The sequence below is a fragment of the Australozyma saopauloensis genome, chromosome 1 (assembly GCF_035610405.1).
Source record: "Australozyma saopauloensis chromosome 1, complete sequence".
Lineage (NCBI taxonomy): Eukaryota > Fungi > Ascomycota > Pichiomycetes > Serinales > Metschnikowiaceae > Australozyma > Australozyma saopauloensis.
Genome location: NC_086131.1, coordinates 2,351,061 through 2,376,674, shown reverse-complemented (window position 1 = coordinate 2,376,674; position 25,614 = coordinate 2,351,061). Strand labels below are relative to the sequence as shown.

At 44.6% G+C, this 25,614-nt stretch overlaps 11 protein-coding genes across 11 annotated transcripts; 7 read left to right on the top strand and 4 right to left on the bottom strand.

Moving 5' to 3' along the window:
* Positions 1-381: 381 nt before the first annotated feature.
* PUMCH_001033 (uncharacterized protein) lies at positions 382-1,674 on the top strand (the record flags this gene model as incomplete). Its single annotated transcript, XM_063020103.1, has 1 exon — positions 382-1,674. One exon carries the CDS (start codon positions 382-384, stop codon positions 1,672-1,674), a length of 1,293 nt encoding a protein of 430 aa, XP_062876173.1.
* Positions 1,675-2,024: 350 nt separating this feature from the next.
* On the top strand, positions 2,025-2,858 carry PUMCH_001032 (uncharacterized protein; the record flags this gene model as incomplete). Its single annotated transcript, XM_063020102.1, has 1 exon — positions 2,025-2,858. The coding sequence occupies one exon, from the start codon at positions 2,025-2,027 to the stop codon at positions 2,856-2,858; it is 834 nt and encodes a 277-aa protein (XP_062876172.1).
* A 655-nt stretch (positions 2,859-3,513) lies between these two features.
* PUMCH_001031 (uncharacterized protein) lies at positions 3,514-4,407 on the top strand (the record flags this gene model as incomplete). Its single annotated transcript, XM_063020101.1, has 1 exon — positions 3,514-4,407. One exon carries the CDS (start codon positions 3,514-3,516, stop codon positions 4,405-4,407), a length of 894 nt encoding a protein of 297 aa, XP_062876171.1.
* A 123-nt stretch (positions 4,408-4,530) lies between these two features.
* PUMCH_001030 (uncharacterized protein) lies at positions 4,531-5,604 on the bottom strand (the record flags this gene model as incomplete). Its single annotated transcript, XM_063020100.1, has 1 exon — positions 4,531-5,604. The coding sequence occupies one exon, from the start codon at positions 5,602-5,604 to the stop codon at positions 4,531-4,533; it is 1,074 nt and encodes a 357-aa protein (XP_062876170.1).
* A 646-nt stretch (positions 5,605-6,250) lies between these two features.
* On the top strand, positions 6,251-7,768 carry PUMCH_001029 (uncharacterized protein; the record flags this gene model as incomplete). The annotated part of the gene is made up of 1 exon (XM_063020099.1): positions 6,251-7,768. One exon carries the CDS (start codon positions 6,251-6,253, stop codon positions 7,766-7,768), a length of 1,518 nt encoding a protein of 505 aa, XP_062876169.1.
* A 161-nt stretch (positions 7,769-7,929) lies between these two features.
* Positions 7,930-9,468, bottom strand: PUMCH_001028 (uncharacterized protein; the record flags this gene model as incomplete). The annotated part of the gene is made up of 1 exon (XM_063020098.1): positions 7,930-9,468. The coding sequence occupies one exon, from the start codon at positions 9,466-9,468 to the stop codon at positions 7,930-7,932; it is 1,539 nt and encodes a 512-aa protein (XP_062876168.1).
* A 202-nt stretch (positions 9,469-9,670) lies between these two features.
* On the bottom strand, positions 9,671-12,076 carry PUMCH_001027 (uncharacterized protein; the record flags this gene model as incomplete). The annotated part of the gene is made up of 1 exon (XM_063020097.1): positions 9,671-12,076. One exon carries the CDS (start codon positions 12,074-12,076, stop codon positions 9,671-9,673), a length of 2,406 nt encoding a protein of 801 aa, XP_062876167.1.
* Positions 12,077-13,340: 1,264 nt separating this feature from the next.
* Positions 13,341-13,673, top strand: PUMCH_001026 (uncharacterized protein; the record flags this gene model as incomplete). Its single annotated transcript, XM_063020096.1, has 1 exon — positions 13,341-13,673. One exon carries the CDS (start codon positions 13,341-13,343, stop codon positions 13,671-13,673), a length of 333 nt encoding a protein of 110 aa, XP_062876166.1.
* Positions 13,674-14,118: 445 nt separating this feature from the next.
* On the top strand, positions 14,119-17,310 carry PUMCH_001025 (uncharacterized protein; the record flags this gene model as incomplete). The annotated part of the gene is made up of 1 exon (XM_063020095.1): positions 14,119-17,310. The coding sequence occupies one exon, from the start codon at positions 14,119-14,121 to the stop codon at positions 17,308-17,310; it is 3,192 nt and encodes a 1,063-aa protein (XP_062876165.1).
* A 384-nt stretch (positions 17,311-17,694) lies between these two features.
* PUMCH_001024 (uncharacterized protein) lies at positions 17,695-21,978 on the top strand (the record flags this gene model as incomplete). Its single annotated transcript, XM_063020094.1, has 1 exon — positions 17,695-21,978. One exon carries the CDS (start codon positions 17,695-17,697, stop codon positions 21,976-21,978), a length of 4,284 nt encoding a protein of 1,427 aa, XP_062876164.1.
* Positions 21,979-23,785: 1,807 nt separating this feature from the next.
* On the bottom strand, positions 23,786-25,489 carry PUMCH_001023 (uncharacterized protein; the record flags this gene model as incomplete). The annotated part of the gene is made up of 1 exon (XM_063020093.1): positions 23,786-25,489. One exon carries the CDS (start codon positions 25,487-25,489, stop codon positions 23,786-23,788), a length of 1,704 nt encoding a protein of 567 aa, XP_062876163.1.
* Positions 25,490-25,614: the final 125 nt, after the last annotated feature.

Here is a 25,614-nt window from a genome sequence, read left to right as displayed (position 1 = left end):
TAAAAGCGTTTTTTTTTCTTTAAATACTAGTCTGCGATGTTTTTCGTTTTTGTGTCCTTGTGTCGCTATTGAGAAGGGTGCAGATGCTCTGAGTATATCCATTCACCCGAACAATTACGTGAAAGAAAAGTATTGAAGACTGCAAAATCTTACAAATTTACTGATGATCAGATTTCCTCAGAAGCGAAAGCATCTCCAATTATTCTAAATGGATCCATCTTCACAGAATCCCTCCTAAGGTTTATTCTCTTACAGCGCCTCACGTGCCAACCATATCACGCAAGATGCAGACACCATAATGTGCCAACCACCAATATATATAACCCGTGAAAAGTCTCACTTCTCGCAAGGCCTGCAAAAAATAATTCTGCAGCTGGGGCCATGTTCAAGTTTTTCCGTTCGGCCGCTTTCAAAAAAGCCGCTGTGAAGTCTTCGAGACCAGTGCTTCAGGCCTCTATCATCCCTAGACCTCTTCTACTCACAGTTGGTGCAGCAGGTGCAGCAGCAGCAGCCTTCTATGTGCTTGATGCCAGAGCCGGTATTCACGAGTGGCTTTTATGTCCTCTCATTAGAACTTTCACTGATGGAGAGACTGGCCACAAGTTGGGAATTGAGCTCATGAAGTACGGATTGGCTCCAAGATTGAGAGGTGAGGACAAGCGCTTGGAGAACGAGCTTGAGCCTATTTTGGGTGTGGATGTGTTCGGCTACAGATTAAAATCTCCAATTGGTCTTGCCGCTGGTTTGGACAAAGATGGTGTGGCTATTGAGTCTCTCTTCAACACAGGCTTCTCCTATGTCGAAATTGGTTCCATTACTCCGGAAGCTCAACCAGGTAACCCCAAGCCGCGTTTCTTCCGTTTGCCTCGTGACGATGCTGTCATCAACAGATACGGCTTCAACTCCTCGGGCCACTTGCCTGTAGTAGCCACTTTGGCTCGCCGTCTTCTTGGCCACGAAAACCCTGAAACTTACTCTAATGCTCTCAGAGATGGCAGATTGTTGGGTATCAACCTTGGTAAAAACAAGAACGGTGACGAGGTCGAGGATTACGTCAAAGGTGTTCAACGTCTTGGTCCCTATGCCGATGTGCTTGTTGTAAACGTTTCATCTCCAAACACCCAGGGATTGAGAGACCTTCAAAGTGAGCAAAAGCTTACCAATTTGTTGACTTCTGTTGTTGATGAGAGAAACAAGTTGGGTACCAACAAGCTTGGCAAGAAGCCTCCTGTCTTAGTCAAGGTTGCTCCTGACTTAACCGAGCAAGAAATTGAAGCTATTGCTACCTCCGCAAAAGCTTCCAAAGCCGATGGTATTGTCATTTCTAACACTACCATCAAAAGACCTGACAACTTGTACACCACTGACAAGAATCTTGTTAACCAAACTGGTGGTTTGTCCGGTAAGCCATTGAAGCCACTTGCGTTGCAAGCTTTGAGAACCTTGAGAAAGTACACCAAAGATTCAGACTTGGTGTTGGTGGGATGTGGTGGTATTTCCTCGGGTCAAGATGCACTCGAGTTCGGCAAAGCCGGTGCAACCTTTGTTCAGCTTTACACCGCATTTGCATACAAGGGCCCAGGATTGCCAGCTAAAATCAGAGACGAGTTAGCTGAGTTGTTGAAGAAGGAAGGTAAGACCTGGCAGCAAATTGTCGGTTCCGATGATAAGTAAACCGATGCATAGACATATTTAGAATAACGAAGATACTCGACAAAATAAATTCAAAAGCCTCAAAGGCATATTTAGTACATGCTGATATTTGTAGCTTATCAGTCTTGGTTGCTTCTAGAATTGGATTCGGCAAGTACTAAACTTGTCAAGCCATATCAATCGTGTAAAAATCGGAAATAAATTAAAAGAAAATTACAAGATTATGTCATTAAATTAAAACAACAACATTTCCTTTCGTTTCAATCAAAGTTTTTTCTAGCCTCTGAATCTCATCTACTGGCTCCCATGTTTGTACGCGCGTTATTGTAAACATAAATACAACCCCAGTATTTCATCCCACTCACATATCAATGGAACCCACAACCCCTCCACGAGACTCAAAGAGGCGACGCCTGAATCGCTCGTCTGGAGTGTTCAACGCTTTTTCTCAAACTCCCAGACCACTGTACAGCAGAGATGTTCTTCCCCTCCAAACCAAAGATAACCTCACTAGATGGCAAGCGCTTGCCGAGGGTATGCAGCAACTACAACAGAATATGACTGGCATCAACGATATCCACAACGCTCTAAGCGACCGCTTTAACGAACCGTTCTCTGCTTTCTTGTACGGCCTACTAATAAACATGTTCTGTAGTAACTATCCAGCATGCCCAACCAAAGATCTCTACGAGGCAAACCAGCAAAGCAAAAGCGTTTTGGGGCTGATCAGCTCACTTGAAGAGCGTGTGCGGATGGCTAAGGCCAGACGGAGTCAACTTCAGGAGCAGGTGATGCAAAAAACACAAGAGGTTCGTGCTCTTCAAAGCACACGAACGGTGCCCACACAGCGAAAAGCGCCTCAATCGCTTCCGGTGAGATCGCAGTTCACGCGTCCAGGATTGCCCGTGAGGCCTAGAAAAGTTACTGTTGCTCGTGACGATACGTTTTCCACTAATGACTCATTTGTCGATATACCACTGGGTGGAAATGGGCGCAGCACAATTGGGAGTGAAGTGGACAGGGGCAGAGGTCCCAATCTAAACCAAGCACCTAGATACATGCGCGGATTGTTCGAGTCAAAGAATGATAATATGCGGAATCGTGTCAGAAAGCCCGAGCCAAAGCCAAGCAGGCAAGGAACAGCGGCAGCTCGAGCCGAACGGGCGCGGCGCGAGAGAATGTCTGCCAGGCCGCCGTTCCGATGATACCAACCAACATAGGGCGGGATATGCCACAAGGTGTTCCCACTAATAGCATACCAGATTAGATTTGGCTCGGCCGCCGTAGAACATATAGCATTATTTACTGAACTGTACCATACTGTACTATACTGTACTGTGCTGCGCTGTGCTACACTGGACTTGTTATTGAACTGCATCATATCTTCTTTAACTTGAGGGTGAGTTCGTACTTAACCTGCTGTACTGACTTCTGCTCTTGGCTGGCAATTACCAATAAGTAGTCCATGTTTGCCAACAGAGCTAAGATCTGGTCTCTTTGGAGCTGTTCTTGGTAAGATATAGACGACCCGCTCATTCCCTTTTGGTTTGGTGTAGTATACTATGTAACAGATTATATGTACTACCACTGCAGCCCTGTCTCGAAGAAGACTGGCCTGAGTAACCACAGATTCCAAAACATAAGAGTGACTTAAAAAATCGAAAGTCTCCATAACAATTTAGCATCAATCTCTAAATTTCTTTTTTAAAAATATCAATTCACATCTCGCATAACTAAAATGATGTGACTTCTCACCTACACCCCAAGGATCTCCACCTGCATAAGGATTCCTATTCCCCAGCTTTCCCTCTCTAAACTTACACATAACACTTTCCCCAATCCCAACCCATATCTAGCACCATGAGTGACGTTTCAGCTGAAGAGAAGAGACGTCTTCTACGCGAACGCAGGCTCGCCAAAATGCAGCAAGGAAAAGCCACCGAACGGTTGAACACCATCTTAAACCAAGGTTCCTCTACGGGCCACGCAAACGTGACATCTATCTTGGAGAAACCGGACGCTCAGACGCCAAACGAAGTCAAAGAGTTCCGCACCGAAACCCCCTTGCACGATGATCCGGAAGTGCCCGACATCTCCCTGCTTTTACAACAAGACACTACCGAAGTTGATCCTGACCAGGATATGGAGGCTATCTTGAACAAGATTCTTGGAGGAGGTGCCGCTGCCGGAAAGCAGAGCGGTGAAGGCAATGCTGAGGGAGGAGCATCCAATCCATTTGCTGATATGATGAAGGCTATGATGGACTCCCTGGAGGGTCAACAGCAGGGCCAGTTCGATGCAGAAGAAAACTCATATCGTAGCGAACTCACGAAATACCATGCATACGAGCAAAAAAAATGGAAAGCGCGGTTTCTTGTGGTGCGTTTGGTCGTGCACTTCTGCAATTTCTACTACCATTTCACCAACTATGCTTCGTTCAGGGCAAACCTGGCTGGCCGTCTTCTGAGTTTGTTTGGCGAAAGCACCAATTTTTTTACTATCTTCGTGACCATTGAGTTGGCCGTGATCTCCAGCTATTTTGCAATCTTGTCACAGAAGGGCTTGCTACAGGCGTTCTCACGAAACCATTTCCTCTCGAAACTCCAATCCATGGCCTCAACATTTGTGCCACAAGTCGCTAAATATCGCCTGGTGGTCGACACCGCGCTTGTTTACTGGGGAGGTGTAAGCATTTTCATCGAGGACTTAATGTTTGTGGTTTTCCTCTTGGGATTGACCAGCTTAATCAATTAAATAGCATCTACATAAATGTTCCAGTGTGTCCACAGCCGTTATTTACAATAAAGTACATTGCTTTAAATATTGAATATTTTTCGAAGTCGATTGATTGCTATCTATGTACAAGTATGTGCCAACTTAGAAATTCTTCAATTTGGCCTTTTGAAGCTTGTCAGCACTTCCCAAGGTCTTCTTTTTATACGCAATGTATGCCAAAAGCGAACTGCTGGCAAGTGAAACTCCAAACCATGTAATCAAATATTGGAAATGGTTGTTGGTGAAGTTGACTTTTGGCACAGCAGCGATAGGAACACCCTGATTGTTGAACTCCAATTCCTGCCACTCCAACGTCGAGTCAGCATCAGAAACAGGCAAATGAGAATTTGTTTTCTTATCCGCAGGCTTGCTAAAGAGAGACCATCCCTTGGCTGGTTGATCATCTGGTCCAGTCCAGTCTGGCTGGTCCCTCAAGGAATACATCATCTGGGCATATATAGGCAAGGCGCCCGACTGTTCTGCCATTGTAGGAACATCATGGACATAGAATAGCTTTGTTCCGGGCTCATGGTCGAGCTGTATGCTAGACTTAGTGGGCATCACCCTGAACATGGCCTCGATGGTAATCTCGTTCTGTGGCATGGCCAAGTGGGACAAGTAGCCATGAGAGCGGGTCTCAGGAATCACTTTGGCTTTACGAATCCAGCCTCTCTCAATCAATATTGGCTTTCCTCCGGATGCACGCACAAATGGTGTAATGACCAAATATCCCACTTCACCATTTCGGATACGGGGGCCAAGGAACATCTCTTGAGAGTAGTCGAAATGGCCCCTGATGCGGAATCTTCTGAACTCAAACTGCGAAATCGCATTTGGATCTAGATCAGCAGGGAGACCATTCAAGGGAGGCTCCGCTAGTTGAAACTCCGCCTTTTTGATAAGGTCCACCTTCCACTGTAGTCTCTTGACCTGCCAGCAACCCAAAGCAAAACTGATAATTGGCATCGCAATCATCAAGCCAAAAAGGGTGCCGCGGAAAAATCTGTGTTTGGCATTGTTTTCGGCCTTTCTTAGGTCCATTTTAGTGGAGTTCATAGGTTTCCAGTCGACGATCGATGTCTTGACTGTTCGCTTTGGTGTCACCGAGACAGAGGGCCTGCCAAGTCCGGCGAAACGCAGGGTGCCCACTCTGAACACCAGTTTGAGAGGGAACATGAGAGCTGTTTGCCGTTGTAGTAGCTGTAGATTAGAGTGTATGAGGAGATTAGAGGGAACGAGGTGAAGCTCAAAAAATGAGCCAGTCGCCAGCGAGCATTTTTAGCTCATGTAATGATTTGAAAAATTTCATATTGAATTCTTTTTGACCAAGATCTGTTCGAAAACTATATTGTTAATACATTTGCCAGTATCGATAGACTCATTCCTTGACAGGATCTATGGCACTGTGAAGTACAATGAAAAAAACGTTCATAATTGAAAATCAGGATTGAAGTGATCGTGAAGAAATTACAATAAAAATTATACATATAATGGCCATTTGGCTTTTGACAAATAATTCAGACTCAGTATGTACCCAGACATCATCTTAACCACTGTACCAATCACAAACCCAATCGCCACATGGAAATTGATGTATGACTCCCAAAAAAAATATTCTACGCTCAAGAAAATTGAAATGTTCAAACCATCACAAAAAATTCATAAAAATTAATTCCCTTATTTAATCATCTCATGCATCCTTCACTCTATTACCAGACCCTCAGCGGTCGTGCACCATGGCCCATCCCCTTCCTGCACTCCCAGAGATGCCCGATGAGAATTTTCCACACTCCAGATACAACTCCAACATACATCTGTAGACATGGCCGGCATCGACTATCTCCTCTTCGAGGAGGCTACGGGTTACGCCATTTTCAAGGTGTTGATCCAGCTGGACGACATCGCCGTTAGAATGCGTGAGGTCCAGGAGGCCGCTGTGGACGCTTCCAAGTTTTCCAAGATGGTTGAGCTTGTCTCGTTTGCTCCTTTCAAGGGTGCTGCCCAGGCTTTGGAGAACGCCAACGATATCTCCGAGGGTTTGGTCAGTGACTACTTGAAGTCCGTTTTGGAGTTGAACTTGCCTAAGCCTTCCAAGAAGGAGAGACTTACCTTGGCTGTTTCCGATAAGAACTTGGGTCCATCCATCAAGGAGATCTTCCCATACATCGATTGTTTGTCCAACGAGATTGCCCAGGACTTTTTGCGTGGTGTGCGTGTCCACGGTCCTAAGCTCTTGAAGGATTTGCAAGAGGGCGACATTGAAAGAGCCCAGTTGGGTTTGGGTCACGCCTTCTCCAGAGCTAAAGTTAAGTTTTCGGTTCAAAAGAACGACAACCACATTATACAAGCCATTGCTCTTTTGGACCAGTTGGACAAGGACATCAACACCTTCTCCATGCGTGTCAAGGAGTGGTACGGATGGCACTTCCCTGAGTTGGCCAAGATTGTCCCTGACAACTACACCTACGCCCGTCTCGCTCTCGCTATCAAGGACAAGTCCTCCTTGACTGACGAGTCTTTGCACGAGGTTGCTGCTCTTGTCAACGACGACTCTGGTCTTGCCCAGAGAGTCATTGACAACGCCAAGATCTCCATGGGTCAGGACATCTCTGAGCTAGATATGCTCAACGTTTCCACCTTCGCTGAGAGAGTTGTTTCCATCTCTGAGTACAGAGCCAAGTTGTACCAATACTTGACTGACAAGATGCACACCGTTGCTCCTAACTTGTCTACTCTTATCGGTGAGGTTGTTGGTGCCCGTTTGATTTCCCACGCTGGTTCTTTGACTAACTTGTCTAAGCAGGCCGCTTCTACCGTCCAAATCTTGGGTGCTGAGAAGGCTTTGTTCAGAGCTTTGAAGACCAAGGGTAACACCCCTAAGTACGGTTTGATCTACCACTCCTCTTTCATTGGAAAGGCTTCTGCTAAGAACAAGGGTAGAATCTCCCGTTACTTGGCTAACAAGTGTTCTATTGCATCCAGAATCGATAACTACTCTGACGAGCCTTCTACCGCTTTCGGTCAGATCTTGAAGAAGCAAGTCGAGGAGAGATTGACCTTCTACGACACCGGTGCTGCTCCTATGAAGAACGCCGATGCTATCAAGGAGGCTTTGGCTTTGTCTGCTGACTTGGCTGACGAGATCGAGGTCGACGTTGAGGTTGATGTCGAGGAGCCAAAGGCTGACAAGAAGGAGAAGAAGGAAAAGAAGGAGAAGAAGGAGAAGAAATCTAAGGAAGACAAGAAGGAGAAGAAGGAAAAGAAAGAGAAGAAAGAGAAGAAGAGAAAGGCTGATGACGACGAGGCTCCTAAGAAGAAGAAGAAGAAGTCCAAGGATTAGATGGGCTCTTCTTGCCTTTCGGCCATATACTACTAGCAACTTTTCTTACTCATATCTGTATAGCATGTTCAATTTGATAAATTATAATTACGAGAAAGCTTCTTTGAGTTTGTTAATTAGCATACTGGCAAGTGCCTTGCAAAGGCTCACAAGAGACTAGTTTATGTTTGTATAGAGAAGAGAGCACTGGAAATGAGACTGCTACTATTATCACCATTGGGGAGCAATTCGGTGATCTGATAAGCATACTCACTGAAGTCTTTTGATTGAGGATCAAAGTCTCTAGAGGCGATCTGGGCTAAGTAGCTTACTTCTTCGTAAGAAACCAGACCTACCTCATGTCCTTGAGTTGAAATAGTCGCTGTCTCTTCAATGTGGTCTACACTGGCTGTCGTCCCTGCTTCGGAGAATCTCACGCTCTTCTGCTGTTTTTCACTCTCTCTAGAGGATACTCCTGAGTCGTCCATAGCCACGCTCAGAACAGATTCTTGCAGAAAGATACTCAAAAATGACGAAACTTCATCCAAGCCCTTTTCAATTTGCTGAGAGTCATCCGTGGCATCAGTAAAGGTTGTGCCCAGGATATCCATTTGGGGATCCAAATGCTCCGAGGCCACTTTTTCAGCTGCCTTATTAGTTGTCTTACTACTTCTACTCGAAACACGGGATCTCTTGCGTTTCGTGTCTTTCTGAATGTCACTCTGATTTCCCACTGACTCTTTAGATTTGGTGCTCGAGACTTTTCTTGATTCCTTGGTTGCTTCTGCAGCAGCGGATACTATGCAATCTGGATTGACAATGTTGTCAGCATCAGCGCCCCAAGCAGCAATGAGCTCGTGTAACTTTTTACCTTGATCGCCATCTTTTCCACTACGGACAAAGAGGTATTTCACAAGATCGCACAAGTTGCACTCGACAGAAGCATCTTTCTGCAAAATACGACTCAAAAGCTGATATTGCTCCTCATACAATTGCTGCGTCAGAATCTCTTTGACTTTGGCCGTAGAAGTCGAAATGACATTCAGGACGGCTGGATTGATTGGAGGGTTCTTCTCCAACTGACGTCTTATCCTCTGAGGTAAAATCGGAAGCGCCACGCTCTGAATTTTATTACCCAGGACCTCAAATACTCTTCTGACTCTCCTGAGTCCCTCTGAGGTTGGGTTCTTTACAGCATACTGAAATGCGCTGTCCACGGCATGAATCAGGCTGTCAAAGGGCTGTCTCAAGTGCTTCACCTCGGTCGATTTCAAAGCCGGAACCCAGATGTCGGCGGTCTTCAAAACACGCTTGGTTGCTCTATCCTTAAAGTCCAAGGTAACCCGGAGGGGTGGGATGGAATCTGCTCTCTTCATGGCTCCAGCAGTCACCTTCACCATAGCAGGGTGATTTGCACTAAAGTTCTCATAGGCACTTTTGTAAACAGGATAAGTCAACAAATGGTCTTGAGTGGTGAAACGTGCTCTTCTGGTGATTCGGGTGGTGTCCTTGGTGTTGATGTTGGGAACATATCCGGTTTTGTACAATGTCAGTTGTGCTTCTGGACGACGATAACGGTTCCTAAGATCAGCATTGAGCAAATATTTCGGCTTTGTGTCCCGTTCAGCTCGTTGAAACGAAGACACTTCCGCCACTGAAGATTCTAAACCTGAAGCAAGCGCGGTTGCAGCGGCTTCTCTAGCAATTGAAACTGTAGCCATTAGCTGATTAAGGGTTTTGAAATTGGCTGCAAATTCGGGTATGCGCGCAGAATTGTAGGAAGGTCAAGATGAGTGAACACAAGACAGACAAGATGTCAAAATTAATTTGCATGATTTATTAATTGACTGTTTGCTTATCAACTGTATTTACTGGGAATGTGTCTATAAATTAAAATTCCTGTTGCTTCGTTCTCGCGAACAATCATGCGAAATTGAGTTCCCAACCTAGTTCACTAAGAATCAAACCCCAGTCGAGCCATCTGTCTCCATCTGGGTTCAACTCCCAGACCTTCTCGACAACATACTTTGCACGAACAACGTTCCATGGTCCGTATAATTTCATCATCAATTCGAATCGCCGACTCATGGCTTGTTTGTCATCCTCGGTGACCATGTAGAGACCAGCTATGAATATAGGAAATACCAACGTTGCCTGCATTGGTGTTCCAATAAGGATATCTATGCATTTGGTCAAATTATGCACGAGGATTTGGCATTCCAATGCCGAAGGATTGAGCTTTAGTATGCTCTGACGCAAATGTAGTTTGCAGCTAACTTGAAATGCCTCAAATGTGGTCAATTGAAGCTCAAGATCACGGTCTGTTAGGTTGACTAGATCAGACATCTCTGGCCGACAGTTATCTATGTATTGGTCAAGTTCCCGCGCTTTGTCAAATGACGCTTGTAAACAGGCTAAAGCAGCGGTGTGAAAGCTCACATGGCTCTTTTCGGACCCTTCAGATGACACGCTATCAGTCGGAGACAGCTGTTCACTCCTCAGTGCAGTCGGAGACCCTCTCTTGTAGTAATTTCTGATAGGTGTTTTGCATTCATAAGCAAATTGATTAATAGCGCCGATTACTTTGTAAAGTCCCTTGGACACACCAAGAAGTGGATTGAGATTTCCTTTCGAGTTCCCGTTGGGATCACTGAAGATTTGATCGTATATGTCGGGGTTGAAATATGATGGTCTTTCACTCACAGCTAAAAGGTCATGGTAGGCGAAATTGGAGATAAGCCAATGCTCTTCTTTGTTATTATCAAAATTAAGAATGCCTCCATTATCTCTAAGAAGTCTCCAGCCCCAATCCAAATAGACCGACCATATCTTGACATCGCCTCGACAAATCTCAGCACCACACAAGATCAAGATAGTAGCCAATTTGTACACAATGGCCTTCCTGTCTTCAATTCTAGCTGTTTGTGTGAAATCCACATCTCTGAGCAAATTGCTTACTGCCTTTTCTGCATATTTGGCACCTTCTTTCATGTACTTGCCTCCAAGGTGGAATCCGGACCACGCCAAAATAGCATACAAAACTCCCTTGTCCTTCTGAGCAAGTGGCAAAAATACTCTCTGGTACGAGTTTGACTCGTTTTGCGATAGTGGCGCGATGGAAACTTTCTTCGACAATGTTTCCAGGTAGTAGTTGTAGAGAAACAAGCCTTTTGCGTCTAGCTCAGGAACCTCCGATAAGGCGGGTTTGGGAGCCGTCATGAATGTTGCGTTAAAAGTTGACGCCAACAGCAGGAACTGGTTGGGGTAGTCGTAGCTCAACGGTTGGACCTGCTCCAAAAAATCGTAAATATTGAAACCAGTTGCGTGTTTCATATCATGCATGAGAGAATTCGACGGACTTTTTGCTGCGTCTGCGTCTGCTTCTTGTTGACCATCATCCAAGAGTGTGAGTTTGTCCAGGCTGGCGCTAGTGAAAAGAGATGCTTCTCGGAGAAAGTTCAAGAATTTGGCAGAACTCTCGTCGTACAGTGAGGTCTGTTCATCCAAACTAGGCTCAATATTTTGTATAAGATCAGTGACGCCTGGCAGGTTTGTTTGCACGGTTTCTGGGCTGTGTAGATTTGGTAAGGCATACCCTGGGGCGCTGTGCGAGAAGGCGGACCTTAGCAAGTCAGTCAGGCTCTTATTATTATCAATCAAAGACGAAATTGTACTAGGCTCATTCATGGTAGGGAAGTTGTCAAATGAGGGTGTAACAAATGGAGTAGGAACAGTCTTCAGCGGTAATGGTGGCTCCAGACGCACCTGAAAAGAATCCTCCTGTTTAATAGAGGTATTTACTGGCTCTGCCACGAAGCTTACGGTCCCATCGTTTTTGTCTTTTGGAATTTTGTTTCTGATGCGAAGTTTAGAGGCGCTTTCTCTCTCCTTGACTTTCTCCTTTAATTTCCGGATCTCATCCAAAGCCATGGTATTATAGTCTACCCAGACACATTCTTTGTCAAATCTTTGACAATCTTTGCAAATTGGGCGTGTTTCGTCACATTTCTTCCGGCGGAACTTACATGTAAGGCACCCCCGTTTCGATTTAGGGCGGGATCTACCCAGCATCGAGCCATTTGTCAGGTTGACAGAATCTTCCGATGGCTTCATTCTCTTGGACATCTCGAAGCTCGTCAGGACACCGAAGTTCTGTACGATTTCAGGGTATTCTGAGGTGGTGGAATTTCTCTTTCTGCCGGCAGAAAATGCATCGCTTTCTTGGGACGGAGACTTGCTATCCGCTTGGTTTTCTTCTTTTTTTACTATCAGGGCTTCGTTTTGTGTAATCAGAGTTGATTTCTGGTTGGAATCGGAAGTCAGATACATGATGACTCAACCTAGGTTTCGCAAGAAGCGGTTATTTGTAGCTCAAATGGATTCTATGGATTAGTATGCATATCTATGGATCGTCCCAATCATCAAATGAACGAATTTATGCTTGCAAATCGAATTCTTCTAAAGAGTATAGCTTTAATGTGGAGAATATGGGGTGCATTCTCCGTATACATGTACGGGGATTCGACTGACAAACATTGGAAAACAGTTATAAATGAGGCAGATTATCTTCACTCGAATTTCTAATTTCTGCCAGCTACTAAGAATAATTTCTAAAATTTTGTTGCATCATTTTCTCATCTCTTGTCTCTAAGACTCACAAGTCATACGCAAAGCACAAAGGCACAATATAAGCAAACGATTTGCAAAGAAAGATTTTAGAGTACCAAACTGAAAAATCGAGATTAACTTGAATGAGAACTAATTTGTTGATCTTCATATTCTTGATGGTCTCCACAAAAGTAACCCTTCTACTATCTACGTCATCTGCTTTTTCTCATTCCTCATGACAGTGGGTGAGAGTTCCCACATACCCTCCAACAAATCCATGCAAGTCCACAGCTGAAAAAAAAAAAAACAGAAAATTAAAAACTTTACAGCAAAAATATCGCACCCTTCTCCTAACTTTCCCAACCACATCCAGTCATGTCCTCGCCCACCCTCCTATTTCCACATTAAGCGGTGTAGAACACCCTGGAGCGACTGTCGCCAGCCTGCCTGCAGTACATCACTGGACCGTTAGCCTGGCTCTTTTTTTCCCATTCACTCTCGCTCACCACCTGTTTCTTTCTAAGAATTCACACACTAATATAACACACCATGTCTTTAAAACGTATTAACAAGGAGTTGCTCGACTTGGGAAGGTATGTGTCTATTTTCGTCCATGGCGTTCGCATTTCTACAGTGCCCTTTTGCTGCATTTGTCCTTGAGGTTCGCCACTTACTTCTCCAGTTTTGACACGGAACATCTGAACAAAGCGGGGCAGACAATTAGACACTTCGGCTGCCCCATCACTGGTGATCAGGGTGCTTCAGTAAAATGACAAGCTGACGAAATCTCGTGTGGATTGTGTTGCTTGTTGCTCCAGTTGTGCTCGCAAACACCCTACAATGGATAACTGCATCTTCATGTAGAAGTGGCCCGCTTCAAAAACTTATCCACTAGTTACGCCCATACTAACAATACAGAGACCCCCCCTCGTCCTGCTCTGCCGGCCCCGTTGGCGACGACTTATACCATTGGCAAGCTTCCATCATGGGACCCGCCGACTCCCCCTATGCAGGCGGTGTGTTCTTCCTTTCTATCCACTTCCCAACAGACTACCCATTCAAACCTCCTAAGATCAACTTCACCACCAAGATCTATCACCCTAACATCAATGGCACTGGCTCCATCTGTCTAGATATCTTGAAGGACCAGTGGTCGCCAGCACTCACTATTTCCAAGGTGCTTTTGTCTATCTGCTCCTTGTTGACTGACGCTAATCCAGACGATCCTTTGGTCCCTGAGATTGCTCACGTCTACAAGCTGGACAGACCTAAATACGAGGCCACCGCCAGGGAATGGACCAAGAAGTACGCCGTCTAGGGTCGTGGTGAGTGCTTCTGTGCGCTTTTATCCCTTACATAGATTGATGTACACCTGCATGGGCATCTGATTTCTGTGCTACTGTAGGCCATTATTATCTTTTTTTTTTCTTGACCGTTTTATTGTGGTCGTTTCTCGTAATCTTCTCGTTCTCCCTAAATTTGTTCTTCTGATCCTATGCTTTGCATATGCCTGCACCTAGTCCCAGTGTCTCAAGGGCTATTTCTCTATCCTTGACACTCTCTGACAATCAAGCTCCAACAGCAGGCCCGTCCGCCACATTTATTCCATTTCTTTTGCCTCTTCTCGTGCAGATTGTAATCCTGCGAGCGTAGCCGTTTTTTTCCGGGTCAAAAGAGAGGTTATCGCGTATTTTTCACATAGTTTCCTGCGCTATTCAACACACACAAAAGAATCACCAAAACACATCCTCAGATTCCCCACAATGGCTCCGCTAGCCACATTCGAGGTCAATGACGAACGAAAATTGTTTGCTCTTGCGAAGGAAATGCACAAAAACCTGTATTTCCAGACAGCTTTGAGCAACTACCAGTTCCAAATACTAAACAAATTGTTGGAGCAGGATGATTACAGTTTGTGGGCAAACTTTCTAGAAGGAAACTGTGTTCTACAGATAGAAAAGGGCGAAAAGCCGGACGCAGATTCTGCAAGTGAACCGGAGAGTATTGAGGAAGGCTTGAAGCCGATGATTCTGTTGGCACTCAATGTTAGATATCTACTATACGAAAAGGCAATTGACTTCTACTACTATGAGGGTCCAGATCCAAAAAAACCACACAAACGTACTACGCATCAGAATGAGGAGGACTTTCAATTGATAGAGCTGCTCGACACATTACCAGACGGAGAAGAGTCAGAACAACCGAAGGCACAACCACAGCCCGCTGTTCGTCGAGAGGTTGACGATTATGATGACTATGATGACGATGATGGTGATGATGAGAATGACTCCAAAGCGAAAGCTGGCGACAGTGGTGCAGCGCATTCGGCTGGTTCGGCTACTGAGTTCGAACGAAACTCACAGGGCGCCATAGTAATCAAGCTTCCGGAAGCTCTATTCGAAACGAAGGCTGAACCATCTGAAGCTCCTCAAACAGACCAAGAGCCGGGAAATGCCTCGCCCAGTGAGGTGCCGCCTCTGACGTATACTTTGGAGGAACACGATCTGCAAATTATCAACTTCAACAAGATATATCATAACTTTGAGTACGATCGCGAGACTCTCCTCAAGCGCAGAAAACTTGAAAAATCTGACATGCAGTTGGAAAATCTGAAACACCCTGATGGCGAGGACTCCGTGATTCCAATAAGTTTGGGAACTGCCTCTCATTCCTTAAAGCATTTGTTGAGCACTATTCAAGAACGTAGGGATGACATTTCCTTGAACGATATCGAATTGAGAGGTCTCTTCATGGATATTCGCAAGAATAGAGGTAAATGGGCCAACGATGAGAGAGTTGGTCAAGAAGAATTATACGAGGCATGCGAGAAAGTTTTGCTCGATCTTCGTGGAAACACCGAACATTCGACACCATTTTTAAACAAGGTTTCCAAGAGAGAGGCGCCCAACTACGGTCTAATTATAAAGAAACCCATGGATTTAAATACGGTCATGAAAAAGCTTAAAGCCCTCTCTTACAATTCCAAAGCTGAGTTTGTTGACGACCTCATGCTTATTTGGAACAATTGCTTGACATACAATGCCGATCCGAAGCACTTCCTTCGAGCACATGCCATAGCGATGCAGAAGCTCACTCAAAAGCTTGCTTCTTCGATTCCCAATATCACCATTAGAGTTCGTTCTGAGCTAGACAAAGATGAAGAGAATGATGCAGATGCTGGTGGGTCGACACCCGCAATAAAAGGAGGTAAGAAGGCTTCTAAAAAGGGTCGAATGAGACGTAGGGAAGAAATCATCAAAGCTGAGGAAACCGAGGGTTTATCCGACTCCCATGAATCTCAAGCAAGTTCTATCGAGGGAACTCCTCTCTCTCCGTCAAAAGCACCTCTGATTGCCCCAGAGAGTGGCTCGGTCCCACCTGAAGAGAACCAAGAAGATGAAGATGAGGAGGCAGAGGAAGGAGAGGATGAAGTCCGCGAAGAGGATAATGATGGGGTTCAGGACACTGAATTGCAGGCTTGGAAGAATCTTACGGCTAAATCCAGAGCCAAGTATTGTGCGGCTAGAGCTGCCTTGTTCGATGACGATTACAAAATTGTCATGAATGCTGATGCCGTGACAAGAGAACTGGGAAAAATGAGTGATTTCAACCAATTTTTGGACAACAAGGATTTTGTTTCAAAAGGGAACAAATTGCTCGATAATGATGAGCCCTACTTGCTCGAGTACGATGTTGCAGGAGGAATTCCTGGTATAGAATACGAAGGAGTTGATGATTCCTCACAGGAGCGCTATGAAAATCATATGGTAGAAACGCTTTTGCAACAGCCGGATGCTCCGGAGCTAGGCCCCTCAAGCTTGATCTTGCCGACCGATCGTGGACTCAACAAATTGTACTCGGGCAATCTTAAAGAAATCCAGGAAATCCGCAAAATCTGCTTCAAAATTTCTTTGATTCGTCAAATGCAGACCCTGCAGTTTGTACATCGTACTCAAATGCAAAAGCCAGAGATCGACGAGCTCCAGGAAAATGATATCGATGCAGTTTCTAAGCTTCAGAACCATGACATCAACGATGAGAGCGTCCAATTCGTGGCGCTTCGACGTAATATCTCCAAAATTGCTATGCATACCGGTTTTGAAAGCACAGAACTTGGGGCTATCAACACTTTAACTCAAATTGCCGAGCAATACATGCTGAACTTGGCCAAGACTCTTAAGTTGCATACAGAAAACTCTTCGCGAAACCAACTCAGTCTCGAAAATATTCTTTTGCTTTCGTTGTTGGAAAATGGTGTAGACAAACCAGCTGACCTTTGCACTTTTGTGCAAGAAAAGGTTGAAAAGAACAGGGTGAAGCTCAAGGATCTACGCGTAAAATTGTCAGGATTCTTGAAGGACTTACTTCGTCCTTCGTTGGAGAGTATCAATGAGAAGAACTTCGATGACAACAGTGAACAATTTACAACAGGTGATTTCACTAGTGAGTTGGGTGACGACTTCTTTGGCTTCAAAGAGTTGGGACTTGATAAAGAGTTCAAGATGTTGACCTCATCCATCCCTGTGTATTTGCTTCATTCGAAACTCCAAAATTCGTTCAATCTTTCGGGGCCAACGAACAAATCCAGTAAGTATGAGGATTTGAAGGATTGGAAGGTTCCTAGGTTGACCAAGGAGGACGTCAGCAAACAAATTGGCCTCTTGCAACCGTTCTACCTGAGCTTAGCTAGCAAGCTGGAGGCTTTGTATTTGAAGCTGCAGAAACGTCTAGGTGCCAGCATGGAATTGCCGCCCCCGAATAAATTGTATTTGCTTGAGGACGAAGAGCTTCCTCAAAAACAGAGAAACATACGGCCAAGGTTGCCACCAACTGGAAAAATCACCCTGGTCAAGAAAAAGCCCTTGTCGTCTGCTCTACTTCTTCCTGAGGATGAGGTAGCACAAGACCCAGGTTCAGAATTTTTAGATAGCATGGATATTGTACCACAGGATTAATGATATTTACTTCTCACTATAGCAGCAAATCTGTATTCAATCTTCTTCTCTAATGATACATCAGTTTAGACAATAAAGGGCGGGACATCGGAAGAAAAAATTCAGAAAAAAAGGAGAATCCGTATTTGCTATATTTGAACACGCGTAGAAAAATCTAGGTTTTGATGTATACGGGCTTATTATCAATTTCCGGGGTGTGCAATTTGGAGATCTGGGGTGAGAGTCCAAATTAGTAGCTAATTTATTCAAGCGCAGCTGGCACAGATCCTTCCGAGAACCATTCTCAATTCATAACCCATTCTCTCAGAAATTGTCTTTTCAATTATCAGGACACTTTCTCTATCGTTTTGATCTCCTCTTCAATACTTCAATGTGCTAGCTACCATGCGAAAAAGATCCAATGCCACTAAAAGCACTCCAGATCCTCAATACCAACTCTCGAAGAGAGATGTGATGGGCCGGACGGTCTTGCATCTCGCGATACTATGCAATGAACCTGACACTCTCCGGAGCCTTTTAGCGAATCCGGAGCTGAAAGACCTACTTATGGCAGTCGATTATGAGAACGGCTGGAACATACTCCATTATATCTATTTCTACAAAAGAGTTCAATGTCTCAATGTTCTTATGGAGCATTTGGATTCGAAGCCGCTCTCCCATTCAATATTCATGGACTTGCTCAAGACTAAAGACCGTGGTCGCCACGCACCTCTCTCCCTATTGGCGAACGACATTAAAGATTTGGCATGGGTCCCGTCATATATCAATGAGAAGAATGAGTACCATTTGGTACAACGTTTTGATACGCCGAAAAGGTCCGAGGACTCGGACTCCGTAGAGAATAAAGTCGCCGAGTCGAAACTGCCCCATAGGCTGATTCCACACGATTGGTGGTCTGACAGTCGAGGTGCCTCCGATATTTATGTCTTTGGAGCCAATGTCAATAACAACCTTGGCGTTGGTGACTCTACTGATCGAATCACTCCCTCACATTTGCTGCATTTCGAGTTCAAAGATGAAACAGACAAACTGTCTTCCTTACGTGAGATCCTAAGAAGCCCGCGCTATAAAATAATGCGCATATCTAAATATCATTCGGTTATTTTGACCAACGACGGCCGAATCTACACATGTGGTGTAGGTTCTCGGGGACGTTTAGGCCACGGAAACTCTTCGAACATGTTTCGTTTCAAAAGGGTTCAATTCCCTGATCCATTGGAGAGATTTAAAGATATTGCAGTCACAAATAATCACAATTTGGCTTTGTCGGTGGAAAATGATATCTACTCTTGGGGCCACAACAACCTTAATCAATTGGGCTTCACATCAACTGTATCAAACACATTCAGAAAAACCACGACTGATGTTTACGAAAATACTCCAAAAATTGTGGCTGCGGGCGATTTGAGGAAAAATCATTCTCCCTTCTTGGGTGTCGCCATCTCAAAAGTGCATTCTTTGGCCTACACCAGCAATTCCGTTTATTTTTGGGGACTAAATATTGGCCAAATGGGTCTTGAATTGACTGAAACTTCGGTTGATCACACTATCAATGGAATCGTGTATAAGGGCCAAATCGTCTCCCAGCCTAGGGAAGTTTCTTTTCGAGATAAAATCAAGTTTGTGGTCACCTGTGAGACCTGCACTTGTATCGTTACAGAATCTAACGATATTCATATCTACTATATGGGACAACGTGTTAAGCTTCCCAAATTACCTACAAGAGTGGACACTGCTTCGCAGTTCGACTCCTTCAAACCTTCAAAGCTTACGTCACCCGCAGTTATCAAAAAAATCGCAATGAAGTCCCATGAGAATGTGCATATTTTACTCGAGAACGGAAATGTCATGTCATTCCAACTAGGTTCAACAGATCTCAAAACTCTCCGAGGCACAAAGTATTCATTTCTATGGCTTGCCCACGATATTGACATGTATGCAGTGGACATTGATAATTCATACGATGGTTCAGTGATTGTAAGCACGCGAAATGGATCCGTGTTTGCGAAGTGCAATCAGTCAACGACGCTAGTGAGAAAAAGTTCTACTGGGTCGTCTACACTCCCTGCGTTTCAAGCTTCGACAAAGAATAAGTTCAGAAAGATAGAAAACATCAATAGAGCTCTCAAAGTTGTATGTGATGACTCCTTTTCTTCATTTGCAGTTTTGCGCGACGAAATCGATCCCATCCCATTCAAACTCCAAAAAAACGAATTTAGGAACGATATGGCCTATTTGAGTCCCTTGAGCTATCCAAGTGCTTATAGAAAGCAGGATGAAATGCTCTACAATGATCATTATGAGAGTTGTTACATTGCCAACTTCATGCACCCACATTTGATGGTTGAGTCAAGTGTGTCCACACATGTCTTGAAATCTACATTAAATCATGAGTCCAGCGATTCTGTTGTTGACACGTCCAAAGATTTCCTACGATCGTCTCAGGTGCTTAGATTTTCACGCGAGATCAAAAAGCCTTCCCTTCGTGTTATGTATCTGGATCTTGCAGACAGTGACTTGTCGATACAGTTGGATAGCTTAAGCCCAAAATTTGTTGCAAATCAATTTTCTCAAACCTCTGATAATGGTGACAGAAAGTTCTGTGACTGTTTTGTTACGATCGTCAATAGAGAAGGTCTCAGAATCCCCTTTCATTTTGAGATTATGCGATCAAGGTCTAGGCTTTTTAGACAAATCCTGGATGAAAACGATATTTATTTTGTGCATGATGGAATGAAAGGTCGTTTCGACCAAAATACTCGAGAGCTTCATTTTGAGACTGATGTCAATGAATTTAGTGTCTTAATATGGCTTCACTATGTATATACCAATCATGTTGTTGAACTATGGGCCGGTGAAGCTTCAAAGAGTCATGATGATACAGTTTTGAAGCTGATAAAGAATGATTTTCATAAACTTGTGGCCGCATTCAAGATGGATCAGTTCCACTGCAATGATGAGCAGTATCTCTCAGAGATTCAGAGCATGATGAACAATCAAGCCGAAATTGGAGGTACTCAAATCATCCTATCGAACCATGCTGTCATTTCCTCTACAGCTTTATTGGTGGCCAGGACGGCATTCTTCGAAACTACTTTGTCAGGACGATGGCTACTTGATGGCCTGCCAGATAAGTCGCTACAAAAAAGAATCATCGATTTAGATTATATTCTGCTGGAGCAAGCTGAAGTAGTCTTGAGGCATGTACACGGTTGCAATGACTTGGATATCTTCAATAGTGTAAAGACTGTTGTGGAAACTAGCAAAGATCCTGAGGATTTTGTCTTGTTCCTCCTCGACATGATTGAGATTTCGGACGAACTTCTTCTACTTCAATTAAAGCATGTATGCGAATTGGCGGTCTCTGAGTTTTTTACATTGAACAACGTTCTAATTCTTCTTGTCTATTCGGATCAGTACAATGCCCAAAAACTATTCAAGGCTTGTTGTTGGTACATTTACAACAACTTAGATATTCTTTTGTTCGATTCTCTGTTGAGAGAATTGGACTCTCAACTTGTAACCCAAGTTGAGAATGAAATGCGTTTTTTTGACAACTGCAAACACAGGGACTTCGTTTTGAAACATACCCGAAATTTCCAGGTCAATTCTTTGATGGGATGTGCAATACGAGGTGAGGTCAACCAATTTTTGGAGAACAGTAATTCATTCAATGAGATCTATATGAGTGACAGAAAGGGATTTCTGAGCTTTCAATTGCTTGTCGACTTGCGACAGGAAATGCTACCTTCTAAAGAGCCTCGCAAAAAGCTGAACGCTCGTAGATCATCTCGAAAAGGTAGTTTCGATACAGCCTTCAAAAACTTTGCAATTTCGCGAGCCACTAAAAGCGAAGATTCGGACATCGCTGTGGTGGATGAGGAAGAATTTGAAATTGTAAGTCATCGCAAGCGAAAAGATAAGTATAAGGTGATATCCCTTGAGGAATTATCACCTTCAAGCTCGAAATCTTTGAAGGAAGATGCAAAAACTTGGCAAGTTGACAAAGTCACGGAAACGGTGAGCGTTCCATCTCCTCCTCAATCAAGCTCTTTATATGTTGGAGCAGAGGGTAGCTCACGCAATGCCTCGTCAGGTTCGTTAGCTTCTATTTCACCTGCGCTTGGTGAAAGCATCGAGACAGTCAAGAAGCAAACCAAAATCAAGTTCAGTTCAGCACTGAAATTGTCGCAGAAACAAAGGAAAAAACTTGCTGAGGCCAAAGACAGAGAGTCTCAGACCGTAGAGACTGCTAAACCCTCGACCAGAGATACTCCTAAAACGCCTTGGAAAGTCAATGTTCCATCTTCTTCCGAGACCAGCGCGGCGCCTTCGAACTTGACTAATATGCCGATATTGGGACAAGCGCTACCCGTGCAACCAAAAGCTAGACAACAGGATAACACAAAGTGGACTGATAGGGTCGTTGCAGCCCCAATAAAAAAGACATTACAGGAAGTTCAACAAGAGGAAGAATTCGCAAAATGGTGGGAAGAGGAATCCAAACGAGTTCAGATGGAAATGAGTGGAACGCCAGGCTCGTGGAACGGTTCTACAATTGCTCGCTCCAGTCAAGAAGGCAATTCAACAAACCACTCAATGGGCCGCCGTGGAGGTAGAGGCGGCGGAAAGGGAAGAAGAGGAGGTCGTCCTCCACAGTCTTCTTGAGCATCAAATTCTAAACCTCGAACTTCCCTCCAAATTAGACCTTCAATAGAATCTTCACGTCAATCAATAAATGAACACCTATGATTAGATTTCTTATATATGCATCGATTAAAACTTAGAGCCATTCTCACTCAAGATCTAACTCCTCTGGAAACCAGCCATAATCACTTAGGCTGATCTTCATCCCCACAACCTGGACACCCTCCGACTCCAAGATACGTTTCTGTTCATATTCACCACTGTCTCTTTTCGCAATCAATCCAGAGGAGGATATGACACGCCACCACGGCAATTCTGCAAAGTCTATACCATCATTTCGAAGAATCTGAATGAGTTGTGCGCAATGTTTGAGAGAAGAACCCACCTGCCGTGGATTCTGAGGTTTCCCTATTAGTTCAGCAATGTGGCCGTAGGATGTAACATGACCGTGTGGAATCTGGCTCACGGCAGTGAATACAGCGATATGAAACGCCTTCGTCTCGTCACTAAGCATAATTAGTCAAGTAGGGAGTGCACAGACTCAACAGTTCCAAGGGAGATATGCACGAGAATACCTTAAACGCGAAGGATGTGTTTCGGGCAACTCGGTAGGAACAGTCTTCTTACCCAATTAGCCTTTGCTGTTCCCACACGCCACTGCGTAAAAATCAAGCTTTATTCATGATATGGTTGTATAGGAGCTTCGACTCTGATTCAAAAAGAAATAATTACGAAAATAAAGTGTATCTACAAGATTTTTCTAAAACACTATATTATCCCTATAAACCGGTCAGCTTACAAAGCCAACAAAGCACCAGCAGCCAAAGCAACGGCACCAGCGGCGTATTGCTTGTTAGCACCAGCAACGTAGGTGGTGGTAAGGTTCTTGACTGGAGCAGCAGTGGATGGAGCAACTGGAGCAGCAGTGGTAGAAGCAGTGCAGACAATACCTGGACCGCAAGAGGTGATGGTGGCAATGGTGGTGTAGGTAGACACGATGGTAGAAACAGAGTTCAATGGGCAGTTAGTGACCTCTGGACCACAAGAAGTGATGGTGGACAAAGTAGAGTAAGTAGAGACAATAGTCTTAACGTTGGTGGTGGTGTTAGAAGCAGCAGAGGCGACGGCGGCAACAGCGGCGACGGTGGCGACAGTGGAGAATTGCATTTTTAACGAGAGACTGAAAGTTGATTTGACTAATGTGAAGAAGAAAAAAGAAAACCTGAAGGGGGTGGACCCAGGGCCCTTTTATATTTCATGAGACGGGTGCAAAATCCACTGAGTTCCGTGGAATGTCCCTGCAGGGCGATATGTACCTGCACGCAACTTGAACTTTATTTGGGGTTTATGGTGCCTGATGCTAAAAATCCGGCACTCAACCGTGTCTTCCTGTATAACTCGAACCTTTGTTTATTTACCGGGTGAGATTTCTTTTTGATCCCAAGTGACTTCGCAAAGTCACCAACCAGCCGCCTGGGCAATGGTCTGGGCAACGGTGCTGAAACTTCCATTTTGGTTGGGAGGATTTTTGGTGCGTTTTGAGTCACTGCCTTTTTTTAACTTCAGCTTCAAGGAATTCAGTTAGAGACTTCCAACGACAACCCATGGTGGAATTGCTAGTGTATGCCCCTATCTGTATTGCTTCGGGATGCTACCATTTGCTATTCATGTTTGTTTTGATCATGGTTTGCAGACGGTGCGCGGCCAAACCTACAATCTTGCAGGCTATATGCGCAAAGATGCACTATTCTCAGCCGGCAATTCGTCGGGCCTACAGCTCGCATGCGTCTAAATCAGACGCGAAGAAGATTCCCAGGCCCATTCGGGTTTATGCAAGAGGCATTTTGATAGCGTTGAGGTAACATCTGGCCAAGTCTCGATATTCGGCTGCAGGCAACTCTGGCGCTAACAATGGCTCAATTTCATGGCACGATAAGCCCATTATCAATTGATTCTTGACTTCATCACTGTTTGGATGCTTCTCTAAAACTTTTGCAATGAATTTTTGCATCTTTAGTTGCTCGATCCGTGGCTGCGACTCGCAAAATTTCTGCACCTCACTTCCTAAAAAGGGAAGTGCCGTGGATAAAAGCACGAACAGGAATTCGCCGACCGAAAACATTGCAACTGTCGCAGCGCCTATCATTCCCCTGATGCGGGGTGATTCGGCCCTATCGTAGTGTAATTTCGCCAAAAGGTAATTATGACCCCGAGCGGCAATGTCAGTCATAAATGTCGTAATACCGTAGGCGGACCTGAAGATTTGTGAGATGAGCTTTGCAAATGTGTAATCAATACGCTCGTGATTGGCATTTGGAAGTAGGCTAGTGTCAATCCACTCACTGATCACATTTCCGTAGAAAAACAAACTTGTCCAGGCAATAATTGCCGTAACGAAAAACAACAGCGGCGGTTGCAAAATGAAAAAAGCCCTCTGAGGGCCTATCAACGCTGATGCTATGGCGAGCCGCACTACCAGTTGGGCCAATCCGTCAACATTGTCTGAAATTTCTCGAAGCACAAGCAGAAATATACTTTGATTTTGTACAACTCGAGGCGCATCATCTTGATTGGGCCCTTCATCTACATCCACATTGAAATTGACGTAGGCCTCCTCGACAGGCTGCTCAGCACCTTCTTGAGGAGGAATTTCCTGAGCCGCACCGTTTCCAGGTAGATTTGCGTCGTTTGAGTCGGCCATGCGAGTCGGCGTAGGTGAATTAATACCTGAGGAAGGTATTGATTCGACAATATCTTGTAGATTGAGCTCTCTTCTCAATTTCTCTTGTGCAAACTTGTTGAGGAGTATGTAACCCTCTGGATTCAAGATACAATCCATAGTAGACAACTCTACCGAGGAGCCGTTCGCACTGATTACATAGAACTCTTCTGAGTTCAGTCTCATATCGGCCCGCGACACATTTGTATGATGATCAATTGACAGACCATCTGCCTGGACACTGAATTGGACCGAACTCAAGGGAGGAACATCAAGATTCAAAACCTCCCGTAGGGCAAGATCTTCCTTCAAGACTTGATTCCCATATTGTAGAACTACTTCATCTGCGGACAATCCCAATTTCTCTGCCGCTTGCTCTTTGATACTACTGGTTGTAGAGACAATTGTCTCCCTACAATACAACAAATGTCTGCCATCCGGGCCAGCCTTGACAACTTCCACATCAAAAAACTCAGGCGCTGGAATTCTATGTCCATATCTATCAGGGTTTCTGTAGTCACATATAAGTTCTAGCTGGTCACTATAGACGACTGAATCTGGGCTTTCCAAATGTAGGATTTCGTATAAATGACGCAGCCCTGTGACTTCGCGGCCGGCAATCTGAAAAAACGGACTAAAACCTTGTTCCGGGATGTCATCCAACTCGACTGTATTCAGCAAGACCTGGTCTAGAAGGTGATTTATCGTGTGGTTCAAGGTGACTCGTGTAGAATACTCGTTGGTTTCAGACAGACCATGGTCGATCTTCCCTCTGGTTTGTTTTTTGATCACAAGCCTAAATGGTGTATCCATGATTTGAAATAATAAAACAATTCTTTAATTCGTTTCTTGGGGTTGCAATTAAATAGTTTTGTGGAGTAGTTAACAGGTTGCATTCATGCAGGCTTTCAACTGACAGAGAGGCAAACGAGCTTTAC